The sequence below is a fragment of the Melanaphis sacchari genome, unplaced genomic scaffold, assembly GCF_002803265.2.
Source record: "Melanaphis sacchari strain LSU unplaced genomic scaffold, SCAv2.0 Contig77_pilon_pilon, whole genome shotgun sequence".
NCBI classification, from domain to species: Eukaryota; Metazoa; Arthropoda; class Insecta; order Hemiptera; family Aphididae; genus Melanaphis; species Melanaphis sacchari.
In genome coordinates this window covers 1,405,390-1,430,194 of record NW_020271547.1, presented here as the reverse complement: position 1 = coordinate 1,430,194, position 24,805 = coordinate 1,405,390, and the positions used below count along the sequence as shown (strand labels likewise).

General features: G+C 24.9%; 2 protein-coding genes across 4 annotated transcripts; one reads left to right on the top strand and one right to left on the bottom strand.

Annotated features, from left to right (window-relative positions):
• Positions 1–575: 575 nt before the first annotated feature.
• On the top strand, positions 576–8,485 carry LOC112601348 (alpha-mannosidase 2). 3 transcript variants are annotated; one of them, XM_025348927.1, is made up of 20 exons: positions 576–758; positions 834–971; positions 1,111–1,176; positions 2,459–2,778; positions 2,853–2,993; positions 3,113–3,273; positions 3,364–3,559; positions 3,635–3,815; positions 3,896–4,080; positions 4,284–4,472; positions 4,533–4,605; positions 5,142–5,339; positions 5,700–5,869; positions 5,997–6,200; positions 6,271–6,455; positions 7,229–7,356; positions 7,427–7,579; positions 7,670–7,792; positions 7,852–8,124; positions 8,192–8,485. In XM_025348927.1, exons 1-20 carry the CDS (start codon positions 660–662, stop codon positions 8,342–8,344), a joined length of 3,336 nt encoding a protein of 1,111 aa, XP_025204712.1. In that variant the 5' UTR covers positions 576–659; the 3' UTR covers positions 8,345–8,485. The 3 variants fall into 3 exon arrangements, with proteins under 3 accessions (XP_025204712.1, XP_025204711.1, XP_025204713.1); XM_025348926.1 differs by having other exon boundaries at positions 831–971; XM_025348928.1 differs by lacking the exons at positions 576–758; positions 834–971 and having other exon boundaries at positions 2,499–2,778; positions 8,192–8,484.
• A 2,960-nt stretch (positions 8,486–11,445) lies between these two features.
• Positions 11,446–23,067, bottom strand: LOC112601314 (protein singed). The gene is made up of 7 exons (XM_025348856.1): positions 22,675–23,067; positions 19,561–20,060; positions 19,051–19,468; positions 12,338–12,494; positions 12,049–12,210; positions 11,831–11,967; positions 11,446–11,771 (listed from the first exon to the last, which is right to left on the bottom strand). Exons 2-7 carry the CDS (start codon positions 20,044–20,046, stop codon positions 11,569–11,571), a joined length of 1,563 nt encoding a protein of 520 aa, XP_025204641.1. The 5' UTR covers positions 20,047–20,060; positions 22,675–23,067; the 3' UTR covers positions 11,446–11,568.
• Positions 23,068–24,805: the final 1,738 nt, after the last annotated feature.

The window sequence follows — 24,805 nt, the reverse complement described above, 5'->3', positions numbered from 1 at the left end:
ATTAGATTATTTAATAATTCAATAAAATGAACAATGTTCTTGCAAGGTAATTTCTGTTGTAACTTGTATGTGAATGTTGTGTTCATCTGTTTTCAATGTTTTCATGCACATGTTATGACAACAGTATTAAAAACAACATGTGTAAACATATACATGCTGTTCGGATTCCGGTAGAGCCGGAGATTTTGTTAATAATTATTATGTGATAAGGCAACCGTTGTGATAATGTAACACTGATAAATAATAATAGAAGATAAGTAGAGGTACGCTAAAATTTCTAAAAAATTAGTTGGGATACTCCGTCCCCTAGCGTCCCCCCCAAAAGTCGAGCACTGGACTTACTATAAATTACCTTTGTATTTAATATCATGAAAATGTATTAAATATTATTCAAAGTTTTCATTGTTGTTGTTTTCAATAAAACTCAAAATATGATAAGAAAAGTGATAAAATAAGCTTATAATTTGATAAAGCATAAGCTACGTTGTATTAACGCCATGAATTGTTATTTACTATAGTAACAATCGTATATTTAAACAAGTTTTTCATTATTTACATTATTTTACACCTATTTTATAACACTATCTATTAAACATTTCCATTTAAAATATTGTGGAAAATTAGTTACGTACCATGATTTAAAGAACTCAAAAATAAAAATGAACTTTAAAAAAAGGTTTATTTTTGTACTTTTACTTATAGTTTTAATTATATGTTTCATTTTATATTTTCTTTTGGAGAATCAAAGTATTTGCTCTGTAAGTTTCCAATAGTTCATAGATTGTTGTATTGCTATTTTTTATATTTATTTAATATACATTATATTTTAGCAGTTTGAAACAGTGAAAACTCCAGTTTCTTCCGTAGATAAGTTACAATCACAGTTATATACATTCGATAAACAAAATATAAATGATTTGGAATACGGTGATTTAAATCATGAACCTGCAGAAACACCTGATTCATCTGTGGTAAAGTTTAATTATTATAGACCTATAGGATAATTATTAAAGCATCTACTACATATTGTAGTGTACCATTTTATATATTACATTACTGCTTTAATTATATTTTTCAATAATATCTTCATGTTTAATTTCATGCTTTCAGTCTGCATCACAAGATAATTTTGAAGACACATATTTATCAAGTGGAGTATGTAACCCAAAAATTAATGTAAGTTATTATTATCATTTTAGAATTACCTATTTAGTACACAGTAAATCCAATATGTTAAAAATGAGATTTTTATATAATATTCAGGCCATGAAACAGCAATATAAACTGCATTAATTCTCAACTTAGATACCATTTACAAACAATTTACTTGTTAGTAAGCAAAGTTATCTTTGGATTAAATTGATAATTTTAGTATTTTTTTTTTAATTTAAAATATTGTAGCGACTATAAAATCAAGTTTCTCTTGTAAACTAATTTAAAAAATTTTTGTAAAATATATAATTCCTTATTTTAATTTATGCAGTTTTAATATAATTTAATTATTTATGGTAAATATAGATTGTTTATTATAAGATAACAGTGGCAAATTTTCAATAATTTTATTTATTTTTATGGTGAGGGGAGGGGGAGTGTTAAATTTTTAAAAATCATATAATAAAGCTAGAAATGAAACAAGAAATAGAAAGATAAAATTAATACATTCAAACATTATTATTTTATAAATTATTAAAAATGTCACAATTTTAGTAAAATTAGTTTTTAGTGTAATTAGGTACATCTATTAGAGTATCAGTATAATAATTTTTCAAATAAAATAATTATAACGCCATCTTTTAGTTTATATTTTTTTCCATTTCAAATTTTAAATTTAAAAAGGTGTAATAGCTTTACTATTATAGTTTTTGTGGATTTTGGACAATATTTTTATAATTTGTTTATCAAAAACTCTGTACACACATACTGGTCAGATATTTTCTTATGATTTATAAATAATACTTTAATTAAAAACTTCTATGATGCGTTGATGCATAGATACATGTTTTTTTTGTTCTGGGTGGGAGGTTGAACTCAAGGAACCCTCCTCCTCATAAATATGCCACTGTAAGATAAATTATTCAAGCTGTATAAAACATTATTAAAAATATTTAAAGGAGGACCTTTATAAATTTGTAGTGTAATAAATATATTAATGCTATATAGGACTTCTTGATATTAAAATCTTTGATTTGTTATTAGATAACAATATATTTTTAATCAAAATTTAAATACATCACTGTAGATTATAGCTACAAACAATATTAGCATTATTCTATATTACTAATAAAAGTTATTGAATGTTTTGTATAGTTAAAATAAACACGATGTTAATTTAAAATAAATGTTTACTTATATATTCTGTTACTATAAATTATAATTTATTTATTCATATAAATTTAAGAAATTTTAATTTTGAGTGTTAATTTAAGTATTTAAACAAATAATAAAATTTAATTTTTAGATGTGGGATTTATATGATAAATTACAATTCGATAATATAGATGGAGGTGCATGGAAACAAGGTTGGGATGTCAAGATAACTAAAGGGCGATGGAATGCAAATAATAAGTTAAGGGTATTCGTTGTGCCTCATTCACATAATGATCCAGGATGGAGACGAACCTTTGAAGAGTACTATCGAAGTGATACAAAGAATATACTTGATAATATGGTAATTAAATTATCAGAAGACTATAGACGCAAGTTCATATGGGCGGAGATATCATATTTATCATTGTGGTGGAATGATATTGATGAAAGTACAAAAATTAAAGTGAAGAAGTATAAATTAACATTTTTAACTAATTATTTTAAATACTTTCCTTTTTATAAAATGTATGTCTGTGCATGTATAGATTGATTCACAATGGACAATTGGAAATAGTCACTGGTGGTTGGGTAATGACAGATGAAGCAAATACTCATTATTCATCAATGATCACTCAACTTACAAATGGACACCAGTGGTTATTGAAAAATTTAAATATTACTGTCAAGTAAGATTTAATACTTTCAGAAGCTATTAATAATTTAAACATGGCAATACAATTTTAAATTATTCTAATATTTCGATAAAAAGATAATTTTAAGTAATTTATTATCATTATTTTTACAGTCGCAGCTGGTGTATTGATCCTTTTGGTGTTTCTTCAACTATGCCATATATTTTGAATAGGATGAAATTTTCTAGTTTGGTTATTCAACGAACTCATTATTCTATTAAAAAGTATTTGGCAAAACAAAAACAATTGGAATTTCGATGGAGACAACATTGGGGTATATATTAATATAAATAAATAATACTTTTATTTTATTTGTAAAATAGCACAATGATTTATTCTTATTTTAATTATCATTCTCATTTAGATACAGAATGTAACAATGATAAAAATGAGCTGTTTACACATATGATGCCATTTTACAGTTATGACATTCCTCATACCTGTGGTCCAGATCCAAGTATTTGCTGTCAATTTGATTTTAAAGTGTTTTCAATTTTTGGGTTAACTTGTCCTTGGAAAGTATCACCAGTAACAATTACTTCATCAAATGTTAACCAAAGGTTAAACATTACATTTTAGATTAAAAAAATTGCTTTAATATTATTTAATTAAAATATTACTATTATTATTAATAGAGCATTAATGTTATTGGATCAATATAAAAAAAAAGCAGAGTTGTATAAAACAAATGTATTACTCGTTCCTTTAGGGGATGACTTTAGATATTCATCGGACAGAGAATGGGATTTTCAAATGAAAAACTATCAAAAATTATTTGATTATATAAATAGCAATAGTGACACTTTATATGCAGAGGTTACTGTCATAAATAAAATATAGTTTAATATTTTTTTGATTCCAATAGTTAGTAAATTATTATTTATTTTAATTATTAGGCATCATTTGGTACATTAAGCGATTATTTTAATGCTGTACAAATGTCATCTGATTACAAGAATTTTCCTACATTGACTGGCGATTTCTTTACTTATGCAGATAAAGATAAAGATTACTGGAGTGGATATTTCACTTCCAGACCTTTTTACAAATGTATGGATCGAGAACTAGTTGCTAGATTACGGTATGTTTATGATATATCATTTAAATTTTATTTTTAAATATGGATAATAAATTATAGAGATATGGCAATCTTACATTAAAATAAAATTTAAATATGTCTGATCATTTTAATACACTCAGTATATGTATCATTAATCTATAAATCTAAAATAAAACTTAAAAATGTTATGAATTTTACTTAATACTTGTGTTCATATTTTATAGAGCAACAGAAATTTTATATTCTTTGGTATGGCTTGATGCACCTTCAAATTTAACTTCCTGGTTATGGAAACCAAATTCTGAATTATATAATTATTTACAAGCTGCTAGAGACGCTCATAGTTTGTTTCAACATCATGATGGAATCACAGGAACAGCAAAAAATGCTGTAGTGAATGATTATGCACAAAAGTAAACTAATGATATTTGTATATAACATAAATAAATATTAAACAATTATCATTATTTCAGGATGTTGGATTCATTAACTAATCTAAATCATATCATTCAACACTGTATATATTTTCTGTTAAATCAAAATCAGGTTTTTTTTTTATATCTATAAACAATCATACTCATCAGGACCGGATTTAGACCCACAGAATGGTCTAAAAAAGTATAAGAAAAGGCCCTAAAAATTAAAATAATTTTATCAAGCTTAACTTAATTTCAAGAAAATCTTAAAATAAAATATCTAATTACAAAAATTCTATATTTGTTTTATTAAATTAGGTTATAAGTTTAATATTTTCATGTAGAAAATTGCATTACTATTATAGATAATCTTATTAGTTAATAATTATTCTTAACAAATGTCAGAGTTATTATTTACAAAATTGTATTATTTAGATAAATATTTACTTTGCTTTGTCAACCTTAGTTATTTTTTCAATAAAATTTTGGCAGGATAGGAGTAAAAATAATTTCACATTTGAATATATTGAAACTCAACTATCAACTTAAAACTTGGAGCTGCTGTTTATGATGTTTACCTTATCCGGCCCTGAAACATGTTATATACATTGATGAGTTAGTTAATAGCGATTTGTTTTAAAACATGAAATATTTATTTTGTTTTAGGAACAATATGTATTTGATACAAATAATAAATACTTTGATGTAGATCGTTCAAGAGTCTATACAAACAGTATTGCCCAATATCGTGTTATACAATTTACTAATAATCAAGATTCACAGAATGTTATTGTATTTAACCCTTTGACTTCAATCACCAGAAATGAAGTAATCACTTTAGTTGTGGAAAGTGAAAATGTAAAGGTTAGTTTTAGGAAATAAGTCTATTTATAATAACAAATGAACAATTATTCAAAAAAAAAAAAATAAATAATAATAATAATAATTAACAGTTAATAAACTATATTGATTATTTATATTCATAATTATGTTTCAATACAACATGCATTCATTTAATATAATCAGTAATCGCATTAAAACAAATATTTTTCATATGTATGAATTATACATAGCAACAAGTTGTTGATTCTATCTATAAAATTGACATCATAAGAATATGCATGTGTGTGAAAGAAATCATTTGAATTTATTTGCAAATTAAGCATTAGAGTGGTTAATTATTTTATGGTAATTTCATTTGGTTTTATATGTTAAACAATACAGGTAGTCAATTCAGAAGGTGTAGATATTTCATTTCAAGTTGATCCTACCTGTAATCTTTTAGATACACAGATAATGGCGCCATGTTTTCAATTACACTTTATTGCTGAACTTGGTCCTTTGGAAATTAAAAAGTATACTATCATTAACAAGCCCACACACATCAGTTCCAAGTAAATTAGATACAAATTCTTTGTTCTGAGTTTTTTTTTTTTGTATAAAAAATGTATAAGTTGTAGAATTTTTTTTCTTGTTTTAAGTATTGATTATTAATATTATTTATTTATAATTTTTCATTAGAAAGTATATGTCACTAATCAGTGTTTACAACCCAAAACTCGATGATGCTTTGGATCCTAGGATACATGTTGAAAATAGTAATATTGAAGAATTTTCAATTCAAAACAAAAATATTGTTGCATCGTTTGGTCGAAACGGTATGTTACAAAATATTACCCTTAAGTCTTCTGGAAAACAATATCCTATTTCATTGAAATTTGTGCAGTAAGTACATTTACAGTAACTTATGTTATGAATAGTGAATTCATTTGAAATACTACATCATTACTTCCAGATATGATGCGGCTTATGGTAAAGACATGAGTGGTGCTTATTTATTCATGCCATCAAGGGATGCTGTTGATGCTCATGTCACAGAGAATGAACCCACAATTTATGTGGTTAAAGGACATATTTTGTCACAAGTGGTAATTCAGTATAGTAATGTAAAACACTCAGTACTCCTCCGTCATACAAAAGGTAATTTCTCATTGTGTGTTCTTGATTCTTCAACTCAAATTTAAAATGTACTTTTTTCAAAATAGTTTATTAACTACTCAAGTAACACACTGAGTGTACTTAAAAAATCCAAAAATAATAAACTGTTATAAAAAAAGTCAATATCTTTAACTTAATTAAAATATCATTGTGTAAAATAAAACACAATGAATTACACAAATAAGTAATTATAAATTCAATACTTTACGTGTTAAATTGAATAACTCATAGAAATAAATGGTACTTGAGGCTAAGCCATGGGTTACTGATTGCTTTAAACAAATGATCAAATGATTCATGTTCACTATCCATGGAAAGAAATTTGCTGAGCTCGCAAAAACCAAAAATCATAAGAATTTAATTTAGCATTTATGGAATATGACATTTGTTACAATATTTGCATAGTTCTTGCATATTTTAAAATGATTTAGTGGTCTGATGTGGTGTGGTGCGATGGTTGGCTTCAGTCACTAGTGTGTTCCGAGGTCAAGCATCGGCTGCCATCTCTAGCTCTCGGATGTGTGATCACCCGGTTTCTTAATGATAAATCCATGATGAACACACATTTACACACGTGTTCCAACTTAACAAATAAACCCTATATCAAATTAAACCAACGGTTTCTTCTACAGCTATTGGTGTAAAAATTGCTGAGCTTAAAATAAGTTCAATAAAAAAAAAAAAAAATTAATAACTAAATCGCAATATATTGTTAAAAGATAATTTATTTAAACAATTAATTTTTTTTTTTTTAGATGCTAATGATGTTGAAATAAGAAATTTAGTTGACATTAGACAACAAATGAATTATGAACTTTCAATGAGAGTTACCACAGAAGTGAATAACGATAATGTTTTCTACACAGACTTAAATGGATTCCAAGTAATAATAATAAATTTAAGATTGATTTACTTATATTATTGATTTATTATGATAATGTTTTCATAATTAGATGACCAGGAGAAAACATTATAACAAACTACCAATTCAAGGAAACTTTTATCCAATGTCTAGTGCAATGTATATAGAAGATGACATTACCAGAGTATCATTATTATCAGCCCAACCTTTGGGTGCGTCTTCATTATATAATGGTCAAATGGAGGTAATATCACTAATTTCATATTTTGAATAGGTTTTAATTAAATGAAAAAAATAAAATAATAATTGTGTTAAATTGAAATCTGTTTGATAGGTAATACAGGATCGTAGATTACGTCAAGACGACAATCGTGGATTAGGCCAAGGAGTTTTGGATAACGTTCCCACTTTGACATTTTTCAGATTAATTGTTGAAGAAAAGATTGGCTACTGTCAAGTAAATACATTTTTTTATAAAAATTTTCATTTATATTAATTATATAATATACAATATAGATGGATGTACCACAACTAACAGCACTTGGTATGACATCAACGTCAACAATGTTGTATCCACTTGTGCAGTTAATTGATATATCGAGATATAATGACCTCAAAGATACATATATTAATAAAAAGTTGGCATTATTACCAAAGGACGTTCACTTAGTTACGGCTTCAATGATTATTCAGCATTCAGAACCAGCTGTAGGTTTAGTTTTTCATAGAACCCAGACAACTGAATGTTATGGTTTTAAGGAAGCTAATCTAGATTATGGTCCAGTTGCAGTAAGTGATTATTTTACTTTATTTTATTTTGAAAATATTATATTTAATTTTTAATGGTAACTTATAGATCGATCTTAAACCACTGACATCTTCATCGACTGAAAACATAACTATTTATGAATCTTCTCTGTCTTTTGTGCACATTGGATCAAAAGTTAATGTCTTAAAACCCCAATTAATAGAACCAATGGAACTAAAAGGATATGTGATAAAGAAGTAAAAACGATTTCAAAGAAACTCATATAATTTTATCTTGAGGCAATGATTCTCTCCAACTATAACTAGGAGGCTGTGTAAAATTTAATTCCTAAATCTCTTATGTTAATATTATTAAAATTAATTAATAATAATATTATGATATTTAATGTGTTTATTGTTATTTGTCTAAATATATTTCGTGAATATTATCATTATTATTTTTTTGTTATTAGTTAGTATTAGATAGTAACATTTCCACATAACAAATTTCCTTTTAACAAAATATCTTTGAGAACCATAACCAATTTATTTTATTTAATCTATTTAAAACCTCTTCACATATCAAATTTTGTAATATAGAAGTACTGTACTTTTAATTATTGTGCTTTGAACTATTTCAGAGGAAATATAAGATTATATTAGCTTTAAGATTATTTTTGTTAAATTGTAATATTTTCGAATTTTTTTATTACAATTTTACTAGTAAATTATACATGGTTTTTTATCAAATGGAATATTAGTAACATATGCAATATGGTGAATGTAGGACTAATACAAAATAATAATCCAATACAAATAATTATATAAATTCAGTATAATAAATTAATACTTGTTGATAATGTTCCTCTATTTTACAAATTTATAAGTTTTTATAAAAATTCATTAATAAAAAAATAATAAACAAGGAAATTTTAAGCATTTTTACACCCACTTTACTTAAAAAACTATAATGAAACAATAATATTAAATATATACCATTATTGTTTTTGGAATATTATATTATTAGACATAAAATATTTCCATTTATAGTGATTATAACTATATATATATATAAAACAATGCAGCACACATTTCTAAAAAATGAACTATATGAAAGTAAAGAAAATTATAGAACAGTTAAATATAAATACTTTAAGATATAATTGCATTAATTATTAAAGTGCATGAAAAAATAACTAATTTAAATTATACTTAACGTGTGTTATAGAATCCTAGATTCCTAAGTACTGTCTAGTTTTAATCATCTATTTTACAATTCAAGAATTAAGACTCATTTTTATTTCTTTGAATCAATCATACATTTTGTTTGTATTACAGAATTAAAATTGAGTAAACGCATTAAATTATAATTAAAATTAATAAAAAATTAATTTTAACATTATTTAAATGGATAACAGATAGATAGGCACTAAAAATGATGTGCCTTTAATACCTTTTTCTGAAACATTAATGTAAAAAAGGAAAGAACTATTATTAGAACCGATAAGAATGAACTGTAACTTTTATATCATTTAGCCAAATGGAATTAAAAAATGAAGTTCATTTCATAAAATAATTTTGTTCTTTTATCATAATATATTTTATATTGTAAGTAAAAAATTGTTCAATTAATATAAAAAAAATATCAAGCAGTAATATTATTATTATAAATACACATTTAAGGGGTATAGACAAATTATAATTCTAAATATAAAGTATACATATTTTTAACAAAAAAAAATATATATATATATATATATATATATATATATATATTATAAAATAAATATAAAATAAAATTACAAGTATAAAATTGCAAACGTAATTTTAACACAAAAATAGTTTCAAAAACATATTTTAATAAATACCAAACAGTCTCCATAAATACGTAAAAAAATGTATAAAAATTAATAAATATTATGTTAAATGAGTATTCTATTTCTTTGGAAGACTAGTAACCAATGTAAATAAATTATAAATGGAATTCTAGGACAATTACTCATACTTCTCATTCAATATTTAACTACTAAATGTACTTCGGTAGTTGAGGTATGTATATATATGTTATATGTGTTATAAATTTATAATATAAGCAAAATTGCTTGCATAAAACTAGTTGTTTTTATAACTATAATTTTATGACTTGATTTCAATTTTTACATTTTTGATATTGCACATTCCATTTTTAATATTTTTAATTTAAAGAAAGTATTAGTGTTTATTTATTTTAAAGTATAAATATCTTAATTATTCTCATAAAAAATAATTCTATATTATGTTTTGTTATTAAGTCACATTAAACTAAACACAGTAGAAAAATATTGAGGTTGTTTTGTTTTTTATTTTTAATTAAAATATTGAGAACATAATATAAATGTAACTACTATGTGACTAATATATAATATTATGTAATATGACTTAAGTCTAATGATGATATTATCTTGTACAAAAAGTGTAAAATGTATAGTAAAAAACATTGTTTGTTTATAAATATATTTCTTTACAATTTGTTTTAAGCAAAATTATACCAATATTGAGCAATATAAGCTGTTTAAAAAAACCTGATTTTATTCAATTTTATTTGTATAATAATACAATTTTATAAATATATTATTGATTCATTCCATTAATATATATTTTAAAGTAAATTTAAGCCTGCCACAAAAATATTGTATTATTGTTAGTTTAAGTTTAAGTAAGTAAGTGTTTTAAATACAAATGCCCGATTAAAAAAAAAAAAAACCATGTATGACGACCATTAACTATGATCATCATATATTCATATAGTGATGTGTATCTTTACGAGATACATAATGTTATTACTAAAATTATATTAACCTCAAATTCAGATATATTTTATAATTTGTAATTTAAACATATCTCAAAAATAAAGTAAAAAATTCAATGTATAAAATAAAATGGAATCAATATTGGATTATTTTACTATGAAAGCATTTGCCATTGAATTTGTTGACAATTATGACAAAATTATGTTAGTTTAATTCAATTTATATAACGAATTATAAACAATTAAATAAGTTTGAAAATTGGTAAAAGTGAATGAAAAGTAAATCAAACTGTATCTATAGTAATACACGGAAATTTGAGACACTTAGTATGAAAAAATTATTATAATACAAGATATGATACTTTAACTTAAATTTAAACAATTACCTACATGTTATAAATTATTATTTTAATATTTCAAATTATATTTATGTTTATTTTGTATTATAATTGTTTATAAGTTAAATTAAGACTTGTTTGAAATTAATAATTATTTATAAATATAAATAATAATAATTAAATAAACTTGAGTATATATCATAAAACTATTTGATTAAACATATAGTTTATATAAATAAATATTTATAAATGTAAATCAAAAAAATCCCATAGTATTTATATGCACGGCTACTAATTTTTATTTTCCTATTCTGTGTGCACGCATATTCAAAGAAATTACAATATTGTGTATTATACTCATTAATATTCCCATTTTGTAGCGTTATTATAATCTCCATCACCAAGTTTAAACATTCCATTTTTTCCAGCAGAAAGATAATAACCCGTAACACTTTTAATGCATATCCTTGTTGGTTCTCTTAATTCAATAAAAAATCCTTCAGGTACATCAGATTCCACAGAAATGCTTTCATCATTTGCATGCCAATATTTGTTAGTTTGTCCTAAACAAAGATAAGAAGAAATAATAATAAATCCTTTAATCAAAACTTTATGATAATACCTTTAAAAAATACAATTCCTTTATCTGACCGTTCAACTTGTATAGTTTCATATGATGCCTTGTTACACTCAAGGCGTAGACTTGATGATGATTTGTATCCAACAAATCCTTGTTCGCATTTTAATACCAATATTGGTCTAAAAAAATTAATCGATACAAATATTTAATATAATTTAGTATTTTTAATTAGTAAAATATTTTATGCAAGTATATTATACCTGTTTATGAGATAAAAGAAATATTTGCAAGCGTCATCAATTGCATCAACATTTGCGTACAGATGACCAGAGCGCTTTGTAGAGACATATTTACCATTGTTTGCACGGAAACAAACTGACCCATCTCCTTGCCACGCCAACTCAAATAGAGCATTCGACGATCTATTTTTTTTTTTTTAAATAATATTATAATTATCCAGTAATTAGATAGATATTAAAAAACATTATAATAAGTTATTTAAATTTTCGATCTATATAAAATATAAGAAAATGTTATTAATTCGCATACTTTTTATCGGCCACAGCTTGTATTCCACCTCCGGTTTCGAGAGTCCAATACCTGTCCTGCATTGTACGTATGTACCATCTTTTAGTGGAAGGATCAAATTCCAGTTGAAAAGTCTCGTGATCGGATATTTCGTCTTGATTAGCTGTTACATCCACCCCTACAATCGAATTATATTTATAAAAAAAATATTATTATATAAGAAGCCATTGAAGTCAGTGGCGTAGTTATGATTTTGTTCGGGAGAGGGGTGATAGGATATATATTGAAATTATCAAACCGGGACATCATATTGAATAACATTTTTTTTTTTGCTTATATATATGATATGGAAATAAGAAATAAGAAGGTATATATTTTTTTAAGACTCGGGGGGGGGGGGGATATATCTCCTCATATCCCCCCATATCTACGCTCATGATTAAAGTTGATGTCTATACTATAGATAAAATATCGGATACTTCATTGAATTAAATACGAAAAACAAGAATAAAATAATAATTAATATTATATCCATTTTTTTTAAACTCACAAAATGATTAACTAATAAGTTCAAGTAAAGTTTGAATTTGATCGAAATCTATATTATATTTTATACATAGTATTAATTAGTGTTTATCAGTAGTGGAGAATTTACTTCAGGTCACGAACGAAAATCATTTAAACAGTTATAAAAAGAATACTCGTGCTAGTAATATTATATTCATATGTTATAATATGTAAAATATAGATACGTAATTATATATACAATGTTTTCTTAGCGTAAAGGGTAGTTTTAAGAAATTTCACGGTAATTTTTTAATATTAGTTGTGTATTTTGTTAGTCTTGTTACTCAAATATTTTAATGAAACAAAAATAGCATTATCTTTATTCAACAATGTATTATTATTTTGTTTTGATTTGAAACAATTTAAAAATAAATTTTCATGTATGTATTTTTTTTTATAGGTATGTAGACATGAATATTGAATTATTTGGAATGAGCCACATTTTGTAAATAAAAATGTATTATGTTTGGAAGTAGGGAATTCTAAATTTTATGATTATTAACTTTATTTTTTCTGAATATCGTTAAATTTTTAGCAAGCGTTTCATAGATTTTAAATTTCTGCTATTAAAACACTGAAATAGTTTTTAAAGACTTAAGACTTTAGAGGATAAAAAATTACTAACATTTGTTGTCTCCGTCTTAAAAGTGGAAAATTAGATAAAAAATGTATATTTAGCCAAATAGCCGTTCACTTTTAGTTAGTTTAAATATTTAAATGAACTGACCTATTATCAAACTTTAAGGAAACGAAAATGTTTATTTTATTTGGTAAGTTTTTTTATATACTTTATTATAAACAATTTGTTAGAGTGAAAAATAATATAGTTTAAAATTTCTTAAGCTCGCTTTAAATTTCAGATATAAAAAAAATATCACCAACTAAGTACAGTAAATATTGATACCCTTAAATCTGATAAGTGCTAGGTGATAGATCAATTCGTTATAATATTAAAACTAATGAAGCTAAACGTAAATATACTATTTACTATTTACTTATAGTAGGTATAAATAAATTTAACAGAGACAAACAAATATCTTATATATTTTAAAGTATAATAGGCATAAAAAAATAACTTGAAAACATAATTTTTTTATAATTACCTAATATAAAACGATTTAGTTTTAAGTGAAGTAAAAAGCCAAGAATGGTATAATAGTGTTTTATTTATTTTATTTAAAATTAAATTAAATATAAAGTTAATGTTTTATGACTAATTTTAACAGATATATTAGTACATCACACACCTAAGAAGCTAGGTGCACGTTGATTTAAATCTTACCATCAGACTGGTTACAAAAATAATTAAATTAATTGTTTCACGCGAACTATTTATTTTAAATGTATATTATCTATAAAGACTATCCATAAAACTACATGCTGTTATAATAATTGTTATATGAATAAGAAACATAGGTAATGCAAAATTTCCAATTCTTAAAACAACATTTTACTATTTCACTGTGTTTAGTAGACTGTGATTCAACTATAATTAGCTACATTAACAATAGAGAAAAGAATTTAGTAAGTTTTTGTACAGTTAACCATCTAAACATTTTAACCATTCTAATAAATACCTAGTTTGAACTCCATAAATAAGTTTATGTTATTCTGAAATAAAATATTCTGAAAGGTTACATTAGAAAATATTCATAACACCTATATTTTATTTTATTTAGAATCTGCATCTGCTACACTACAATAATTATAAACTATAATTTAAAGTATGATATTTTTTTAATGAGTTTCATCAGTTTTTCATTTTCTTAAATGAAAAATAATATTATCAACTATAAATGTATAATAATAAAGTATAGACTAGTTAAGAGTAGGTTTGATATATTCTGTAAAATATAAATTAAAACCGTTTACATTTGTATAATATTATAGTTAATGAAATATAATTTCTACTCCTTTAATTCTTCGAAAAAACATTAGGAGAAAAATATGATAGGTAATTAATAGCTATTCAAACTTTCAATTTATATTGTATATACAATTAATAAAAATGATTCTAAATGATTACTTATTAAGTTTACGTATACTAACTTAAAAATTATAATCATTGTATAATATGTTAATAAGTATTATTTGATATATTTCTTATTAATTATTACAAATTAATAATATTTAATAGATAATATACTTTAATTAAGTACAAGAGTAGGTAGTACCGAAGATACATGTATCATAAATAAAATTGTACAATTGTAAATTGAGTATCAAAATACTCACTTGAAAAGTATCAAGTATTTTATTTTTTATTTATGTTGACGAATTATCCTTATTCCATTATAATATATATATATATAACGATTGCGTCATATAAAATATAAATAATAGTTATAATTTTTTAATTTAAATAATAACTAACATTTAAAATAAATAAAATCATATATTTTAATAGATATATAATTTAAAAGTACTTTGATCAAATTTCAATGTCTCTAAATATTATTTACTAGTTACTACAACACGATTAAAATTAGATCAATGTACATAACTATTAGGTATAATAGCTAGTATATTATACTATTTTAGATAAAGCTTATATCAATGATTTTAAAATATTAAAAAATTTACTTTAAACATCAAATCATTTTAAAATTAATATTGTATTATTTAAAATTATAAATTTTACTTAGTCCTATATGTTAAATGACTCAATCTAAAAATAACCATTTTGATAACGCCGTTTAATTAAAAAACATATCATTATTCATTATTTTTTTATTTGTCAATATTTATTAGTTATTCATTAATCATTATCTGTAACAAGTGATGATTAATTATTTAAAAAATAATATATATATTAAACGAAGAGTATCATAATATAGTTGATGTGTTATTATCAAATTTAGTTATCAAATTAAATTCGTAGTATTCCAATATATAATAATAATTAATAAACATCACTGCCCACTCGGAATGGTTAAAATAAGATGATAAAAAAAATTATAAATTTTAAGTAAATTAGTGAATAATTGCAATAACAAAGTATGTTGTATAAATTAAAATCAAGTACATGCAAATCTAAAAATGTATAAATTAATTAAGTAGAAATGAGTTGCACATGGATAATCAAAACGATTAGCAAATAGCAACTAAAATAAATTACAAAATGTTATTATCCTTAGAACTAATAATAATATTGATTATGATATATTTTCTTTAATTTTTATCACTTTGAACAGTTAAAAATAAACGAATACATCTTCTCATCAAACGATATACATAGTAAAAAGAGTATTGCTCGTTTACTTTACAAATACTTTCAGTTATAACTACTGCACGCAGCTGTTAAACATACTATTTGCGTACTGCTTTAAGATAAAATAAGGGTGTGTCTCACTATAAACCCTATTATACCTCTAAGAGACTAAGAATTTATTTTAAACTGTGCAACAGATCCATATGACATAACCATGTATTCAATGTAGTTATCACATATATCCTTACAAACAGTGCTTACCCTACGTTTGAAAGATAAAAATCCAGATAAGTACCACAACCAGTACATGTGTAAGTTATTTATAGATAACTTTAACGAAGAGGTGAGAACACATCACCCAAGTGTCAATAATTTATTTTTGATGGCCGAAAAGAATTCTGAAATACTAATTATATTTATTATATATTATTCGTTGATACATGTAACGTCTATGTACATGCAAGTATAGCGTTGTGTAAGTTTAGATTAAATAACAAAGACATCTGTGTAATAATAAATTAAAAAAAAAATAATGACGATATTATATTATAAAGAAAGAATAATTTTAATAATCAAATTGAAATGCAAACAAAAATGACTGACGTAGTGACGTCGCTTTATACACTATTTGTATGCGAATAGAATATCTGAAGATACGCACGATAACTAACTAAAATTGAAGATACAACAAGCATGTATTTTGAAGAGCTACGAAAATGCGTCTCCGTCAGACCGTGTCAAATTAAAACAACAATTATAAAGAAGAAAAATGAGGTTTATTCACCTGTGTTATAATTGGTTTAATCCCCGTACTGTGGTATTTAACAAGACGTCAAGATGAATTGTCGATGTTAATATATAATGAAAAAAATTATTAATTAGAACATATTATATAATATAATAAATTGCTAAAAAGTACCAAGCTATATAATAAAGTTCCTATAGTGACTTATCGCGAGTTAACTTTTTCTAGCGATTTGCATATTATTTTTCACATAAAATTATGCTTAACTTTAATAAATTAGATTTTTAGTTGAACACATTTCGTAAAAAATGTTGTTTAACAAATTTATCAAAACAAAACTAATACGAATGACGCATATTGATTCATTGCATCCATTATGTTTTATTATTCTATCCGTATAACAATGTAATGTTAACTTCCTTTGAGTACCACAATATTATTATTTTTAAAACAGTTGTAACAACATAGTTAAGAAAGTATGATTTTAGGATGTATGAAAAAAAAAAACTCATAAATAAATAAAATATAGTATTTTAGTAGTACTCGTATAATAGCTACTGTACAAATTATTAACTATACAAGAACATAATATATACTATAATGAGCATAATTAATGAGCCATATCAAATTTAATCTCAATAAATTTTTAAAATTAAATACGTATAGTCATAGTTTTTTAATGCACGACGATTGTTTATACTTATTTTTATAGAATTAAATAAAAATTGTTAAAAATAAACCAATAGAAAAAAAAAAAATGCTTTTATATATAAATTCAATGTTAAAATTATAAAATAAAATGTATAGGTAATTAAAATTAATGAGTAAAAACATAAAAACATTTTATACCTCTAATTTATGTATAACTGTATTAATTAACACGACAAATTAAATTTTAAAACTTAATTTTAATAAAATGTATTTTGAATAAAAGGGGTCAATTATCTGTGCATAATAAAATTTTACAAGAAAGCAAACAGGTTTTAATGATGTCGAGTTGATTCCACACAAATTACTAGCGTTTAAAATTTAAGACAAAAACTTTGTTTAAAAAATATCTATCATTCACAGACACTTGAAACATATGAACTTATTTAAAACTTTCTAAATATTGTAAAAGTTACTTGTTCACAAATTTTTAGTCGGATTTTAATGAATTGTATTTAACCAAATATTTTCAATAATAAATTTGTAGTTAATACGTTTATAAAATTATAATTTTTTTTTTTTTGTGAATAATTCATATTATAAACAACGTAATGACATAATTATATATTATTATTAAATTAAAATATTATACTTTATTTTCAGAAAATAAGTTAAAATGATATCCATATAAACTGCAAATTTTTTAATTAATTTAAATTATAATTTGTTCTATTTATATCCAGTGTGGGCAAACGTAACGTAAATATTATGTTATTTTAACGATATTATTAACTTTATTTATAAATGTTTAATAATATTATAAGTATTGTTTCCAAGTAACGAAAACGGAAAATGTAATTGAAATTACTTTTGATAAGTAATTCCAATAATATAATGTATTACCATCTTGAGGATTGCTAATTAAAAAATTTTACATTTTTTTTTTTTTAAAATTAGAAGTACATATATATTTACTTTTTTTGTTTGGTAAATTTTAAAAAATTAAATAAATACCAGCGAACTTTTTTTTACATGAAACACTAAAATATTGTAGTTACTTTTCTGATTGAAAAATAAAGTTATTTGAGTAATAAGACGTAACTTTATTACTTTTATTTCTAAGAAACCAGATTAGTAATTTAATATTTTTTTTTTAATTATCTACTCAACATTAAATATTTTTTATTAATTTTAAGAATCAAAAATAAAAATAAGACTAAAGTTATAGTTTACAATTGAAGTTGAAAATAATATGGTGATAAAAAAGGCTTGCAACAAATAAAAATAATACAGTTTTCAAGAAAAATAATAGATCACTTCCCAAATTAAAAAGAAGATAAGACAATATTGAATAGAGTGAATAGGCTAAAAATCAAACACCATAATAACACATAATTTTTTGATTACGAGATATTATATGAGATTCATCAATATGTGAAACCTGTAAAGTTAACCCTTATTATCATACTAAAAGAATATTGAAAGTATGCAAAGGAATTGAACACTAAATCGTTTATTTATCAATCCAAATATTGATTAACATTATATTAATTAGGTACTAACCTTGTTTAACTGACACATATTTTGAATTGAGAGCAGCAATAAAACTTGCTTGTGGTAAAGAATCTTCAAGAGTAAACAATTCATCTTTGGTAACCGTCTGTGATCGTGTTTTAAGAAGTGCTTTAGAACCAATTGGAGATAAATAACCACCAACTTTGTCTCGCAAAGCTAGAGACCCAGCTGAGTGGTATTCAAGTGAAAACAAGCAATTGGATGTGCACGTGTCAACTAATTTTCCATCTCTAGATAAATATTTATTGTTGCATGTGTGTATGGCATATTTGAAATCATCATCAGGTCGCAGTTCGAGGGTAAAAAGTGTGTCTTCACCCCAAGGTATATTTGCATCAACATGAATTTCATCTAAGTTTTCAGACAAATGAGCAAAACGTTTTCGTCCAACTGATCTCAGGTTCACCTTAAGTAATATATTTAGATTAAATTAAGTGTTTTAAAATAAATTACATAAATATATACACACATTAAATTAAATTATAACAAATCTCTTACTTGTGGCCTTGCAGCTAAATGAACCAACCATAGTTCACTGGATCCTGGTGCTTTCGCTGTGCATTTGAGATTATCTGAGGAAGCACCTAAGTAGTAACCTCGTACAACATTTTTCAATGCCCAGCTGCCAGAGTTCCCATCAGTTACAGAAACTTGAAATACAGTTCCAGGATCAGTAGGATCTTCACCATCACAAGTCACATTTCCAAAAGTATCTACTGCTAAATATTTATCTAAATGTGATCGCAGTCGAATTGTGGTAGTAGGACCATCACTTAATAATGAATTATTAGTGCTTGGTTCCAAAGTCCATAACTGTTTTTTTTTTAACGAAGCACCATTAGCATTGATTTTGAACCCAAATGTTTCAGCTGTTAAATAACGTTTAGAATCAACATTGACTAAACCAATTGTCCAGCAACTGCATGGTGAAACTGAATTCTTATGACCTCCTTCATTGATTTCATGATTATTGAATCCGTTCATGACTGAATATCAATCTAAAAATAAAAATGATTTAATTTAATAAAAATCATAACAGGTTTAATTTCACCAAGTTAAATGTTTTATGAAAATATCAAATGAATACATAAATTAATATTATCATTAGATGCTTTAAAATTAAATAGGTACCTAGTTAAAAAATTGTTATTTATGTATTTAATGATTGTTTTATTTAGTGCAAATATAAAACTATTGTAATAATATTAATAGCTTATTACTTTTATATAATTATAAACATATTTCATAAAAAAAATATTTAATGAAATATAATAATTTTTTTTCAAACTGCTTGTCTTAGTATACTTTTTTCTTAAAACGATAGATAGGTATCAAGTATAAAAATCAAATATTGTGTTCAACCTTGTATTTAACAATACTGTACAAACCATATCACTCTTAATAAGCACATCAATTGCATTATGTTTTGCCATCTATAATGAAGCCTTCATGCAGTCTATAATCTATTCAATATATTATGTTTATATAGTTATTTTTATTTTATTATAGATAACGAGTACATCATAACCATTTACTAACAGACAACCATCATGAATTATTTATTATTAATCCAGTCTATAAACACATTAAAATATAAAAGTACATCAAATAAGTAGAATAAAAAGTTTATAATTGAAAGTATAAATAAGTACCTGATGGCAATACCTATAGGACTTTAATATATTAATATATACATACACAGGGTACAATGTGAATCCTATAAAATAAAATTAATAATTTAATAATTTTTTGATAACCTTAATTTTCAACTCCAATTAAATATAATAAAACGTTAAGTGTTGATAATAATTTAAAAATTAACCTAATCTAGGTAATTTATGCAAACTTTGACTTGTTATGATATGTTTCAAAATATGTTTATGCAAGTAAATTCCAAAATGTGATACACTTACATGTAATATAAATAGTTATAACTAAGAACTTATTTAAAATTAAAAACAAGAATTTTTAATTAATTAAAAATATTTTAACATTTAGATAATAAAAGTTCTTTAAAGTTTTGAAATGTTTTATTGTATTAAATGGAAACAACAATTTGATGTACAATATTTGTAAACTAATATTCAGTGTACACAAATACACGATTAAACGATACGTAAACGCAATAATGTAATAACGAAAATTTATAAAATTAGAACATATTTATATCGTGTGGAACGTCTGTAAAGACAAACGTTGTATATTAAATTGGATTAATCAACACACACAAATAAATAATAATATGTAATAATTAATATGAAGATTATAAATCAGGAATTATATTGAATTGTTGGAACTGAACGCCGATAATAATGGACCAGACTTTTAATTTTGGTATTATTCTGCCAAACAAAAAAATAAATGATTGACCTTTAAAGTTTTAAATATAAACCTCGTGGCATTTTGTTCTGGAAAATCATGTATATATATATACACAGTCGATGAAGTACCTATGCGTTCTACTATAATAATTAAACGTACCAAAACCAAAAAATCAATGCTTAAAATTTCATTGTATTGTGACAAAAATTTATGAAATCGTAGAACACATGGATCATTGGATTAGTTAAATTCTCGCAATATTTTTTGTATAGGTACATATATTATTTGAATACCTATTACCATTGATTAATTCCAGTTAAGAAAATAATTAACCAATGCTTGTATATGGTTTTACACAACCATATACGCACAGATGAGAAAGCATTGATGTTTGGCGTACTTGTGCAGAAATCCAGTTTGAAGAATATAAATTTTTAAGTTATCTGAAAAAAATATTATCTGCACATAACGCGTGAAAATTTGAAGAAATTAAGTCTAACGAATACGGAATACCCTCCAGTCATATAAATTATAATTAAACCGCTTACTCGTCAGTTTACTAAATGTGTTATATAAATATAAAATTATTATTATGATATAAATCTCTTATACATTTGTACTAAATAATATTTAAATATAACCTACAGAAACGTATAGAGGAAAAGTCAGCAAACCAGCAGCAACTAAGCGCGCACTAAGTAATGGTTTAGGGTTGGTCACAGACAGAGCGAGGGCGGCTACGCTACATACGATTTTATGGTACAATTCATATCTACCACCAAGACGAGAACCCTTTATTGGGGTGGTATTAGAGAGGGATGTATAGTATATTGTTATAATAATATTAAATATATAGCGTTTGTACGTGCACTGAAATTAATATTATTTAAAAGTAAACAACTGTATGGTGCCTATTGGAGACGACGGCGGTGATATATCACATGAGCTTCCTGAAAATTTGATTCAATCGTGTACACAAAATGATATCCGCGATGCGGAAAATCGATTTTCGGCGCAACGAAAACGACGCCGAGCGATTCGACGTCGGGAAAACCGTACGCTATAATAGCCGCTCGGACGAGGAACGCGCATACATTTATTAATATTTAAAACAACCTGACTATGTATTCGTCACAAAGATCATATTAAAATATACTATTGTCATCGAGAGTAATCCTTTTTAAATTTTTTTTTACTCGGATCTCATGACATGATTATACATCGCGAAGTATGTAAAATAGATAACCCGTGTTATTATTATAATAATTGATGTCGTTTGTGTATACATACCGACTGCGTCTGGGTACTGTTTATTTTATACGACGACGACGACGGGCTTTTTCAGGGGATGTAGAGATGATGGTGCACGTAAAACTGTAGACGAGAGGAGACACGACACACACAAGCAGACACGCAGAGTGCAACAACGGGACTGCCGGTCGGCTACGATTACTACGATTCCGTACTATGTAATGTTGTTATTTGTTTATAACATCGACGATGGGGAAAGGGAAGGGGCTGCCGGTCGAGTAGCGGTGAGCCGGCGAGGAACGTATCGCCCGGCGACACCTATCGGATTGGAGAGACAGATGTGCAGTACTACTATTACCACTACAATATATAATAATACTGACGAGGCAATCGTAGGGCAGTGGTGGTGTGCGTAGTGGACGAGGTATATCGAAGACGCTCTGACTGCGGCAATGAGCAGACTACAGTAATACAGTACTACAGTACCACGGTTCTACCACCGCCGCTGACGCTGCCGCGAGATACCACGGCCGCTACCACTATTACCATTACATACCGCGGTCCAAATGCGCACGCGTGTGACGCCCTACCTTGAACTCGACACTTGAACAACGTTGACCGTCACTCGGTAATCGCGGACTCTTCCGTTGTGGTTGGCGATTTTTTTTTTATTACGTCCGTTTTACTTTTTCAGTTCTCCATCCTTTTATTTAGTATTGTTATTCGACGAGCGTAATATGATTTTTCTCACCGAACAACGCACCTGTCTCATACTATGTGTTTATATATATTATACAAGGTATCCCCATGCACAACGTTGCCTGTACAAAATGCATCCGTGTTTAATATAGTCGCCTAATGCTAACATTTAGCGTATCGCGTGTGAATAAATAATATTTTTGGTTTTAGTGAAAGATGATATTTCCGACATATCAACTTTACATAGCTGTCCCGCCCCGCATTACTTTTTTTTGACCATTTAACTGCAGCATTGTTTTTAAATTTCTTTTTTTTTTTTGTTGAATATCCTAAATTTAATTTCCGTTTCATTCCGAACCAAAAATCAACTACTCTACAACTCATAAAGTTTCAATACTGTTAACCATAAGCAACAAAAAGTTTTGTATTGTTATACTATACTACATCAACTTTCCACTAAAATACTTATTTCTAATAATAACTAATAATAATTAGTAACACAGATGAAAAAGAAATATCTTTATGTTTGTATTTTCCGATTATTTAAAAAATTAATTACTCGATTTTTCATTAACTTATAGAATTAGAAATAAGTTTAAAGCCTACTCCACGATCTATTTTTTTATTTAAAAATAAACTAAAATAATCGGATAAGTTGTTTCAGAGAAAATGAGTGACAAAGATTTCCATTTTTACTTCATATATCTATATACATATTATACTAATAGTATCTTTACCAGAGCACAGTGCTCTGTCTACTTCTGCATTACTTATAACTTATAAGTAGAGTTAGGATGTTGATGACTTGCATTTTTTTTCCTTTTATTTTGTACAATGCTATCATTGCTAAAAATTTGTTTCATGCTCCCTTGATGCAGAATATTCTAATTTTATTTTGCATTTTTTTGCATTTTTAGCTATAAGTGCATTTTTTTGTTTTTTTAACGTCATTTTTTTAACATTTTAAGTCATTTTTTCATCTTTTAGGGCATTTTTTGTACTTTTTATATAATGTGGGGCATTTTTCACAAATTTATAGATTTTTGGGCAAATGTTACATAAAATATGTTACGCAAATATTTTTAATATAATTTTTTTTTATTTATATTTTACTTTTTAATTTATTTTTAATATTGAAATTTATTTATAAATTATTTAAATGCTTCTACTATTACACCCATTATTATACCCATATCTCTAATAAAAATTATTATTTATAAATAAGTTTTTTCACTTACTTAATTAGTATTTTAGATAACTTTTAAGGTCATTTTTTGAAGTTTTTAGGGCATTTTTGTGTGTTTTTTAGGTCATCAACATGCTAACTCTACTTATAAGTTATATTATATTATAATATTTAGGTACAAATAATGAATGTAATTTATTGTTATAATAAAACTTTAATATTTTTTTATAATTTTGTATAATATTTAGTTAATTGTGTAATATTAATGAAATGCAACTAATATTC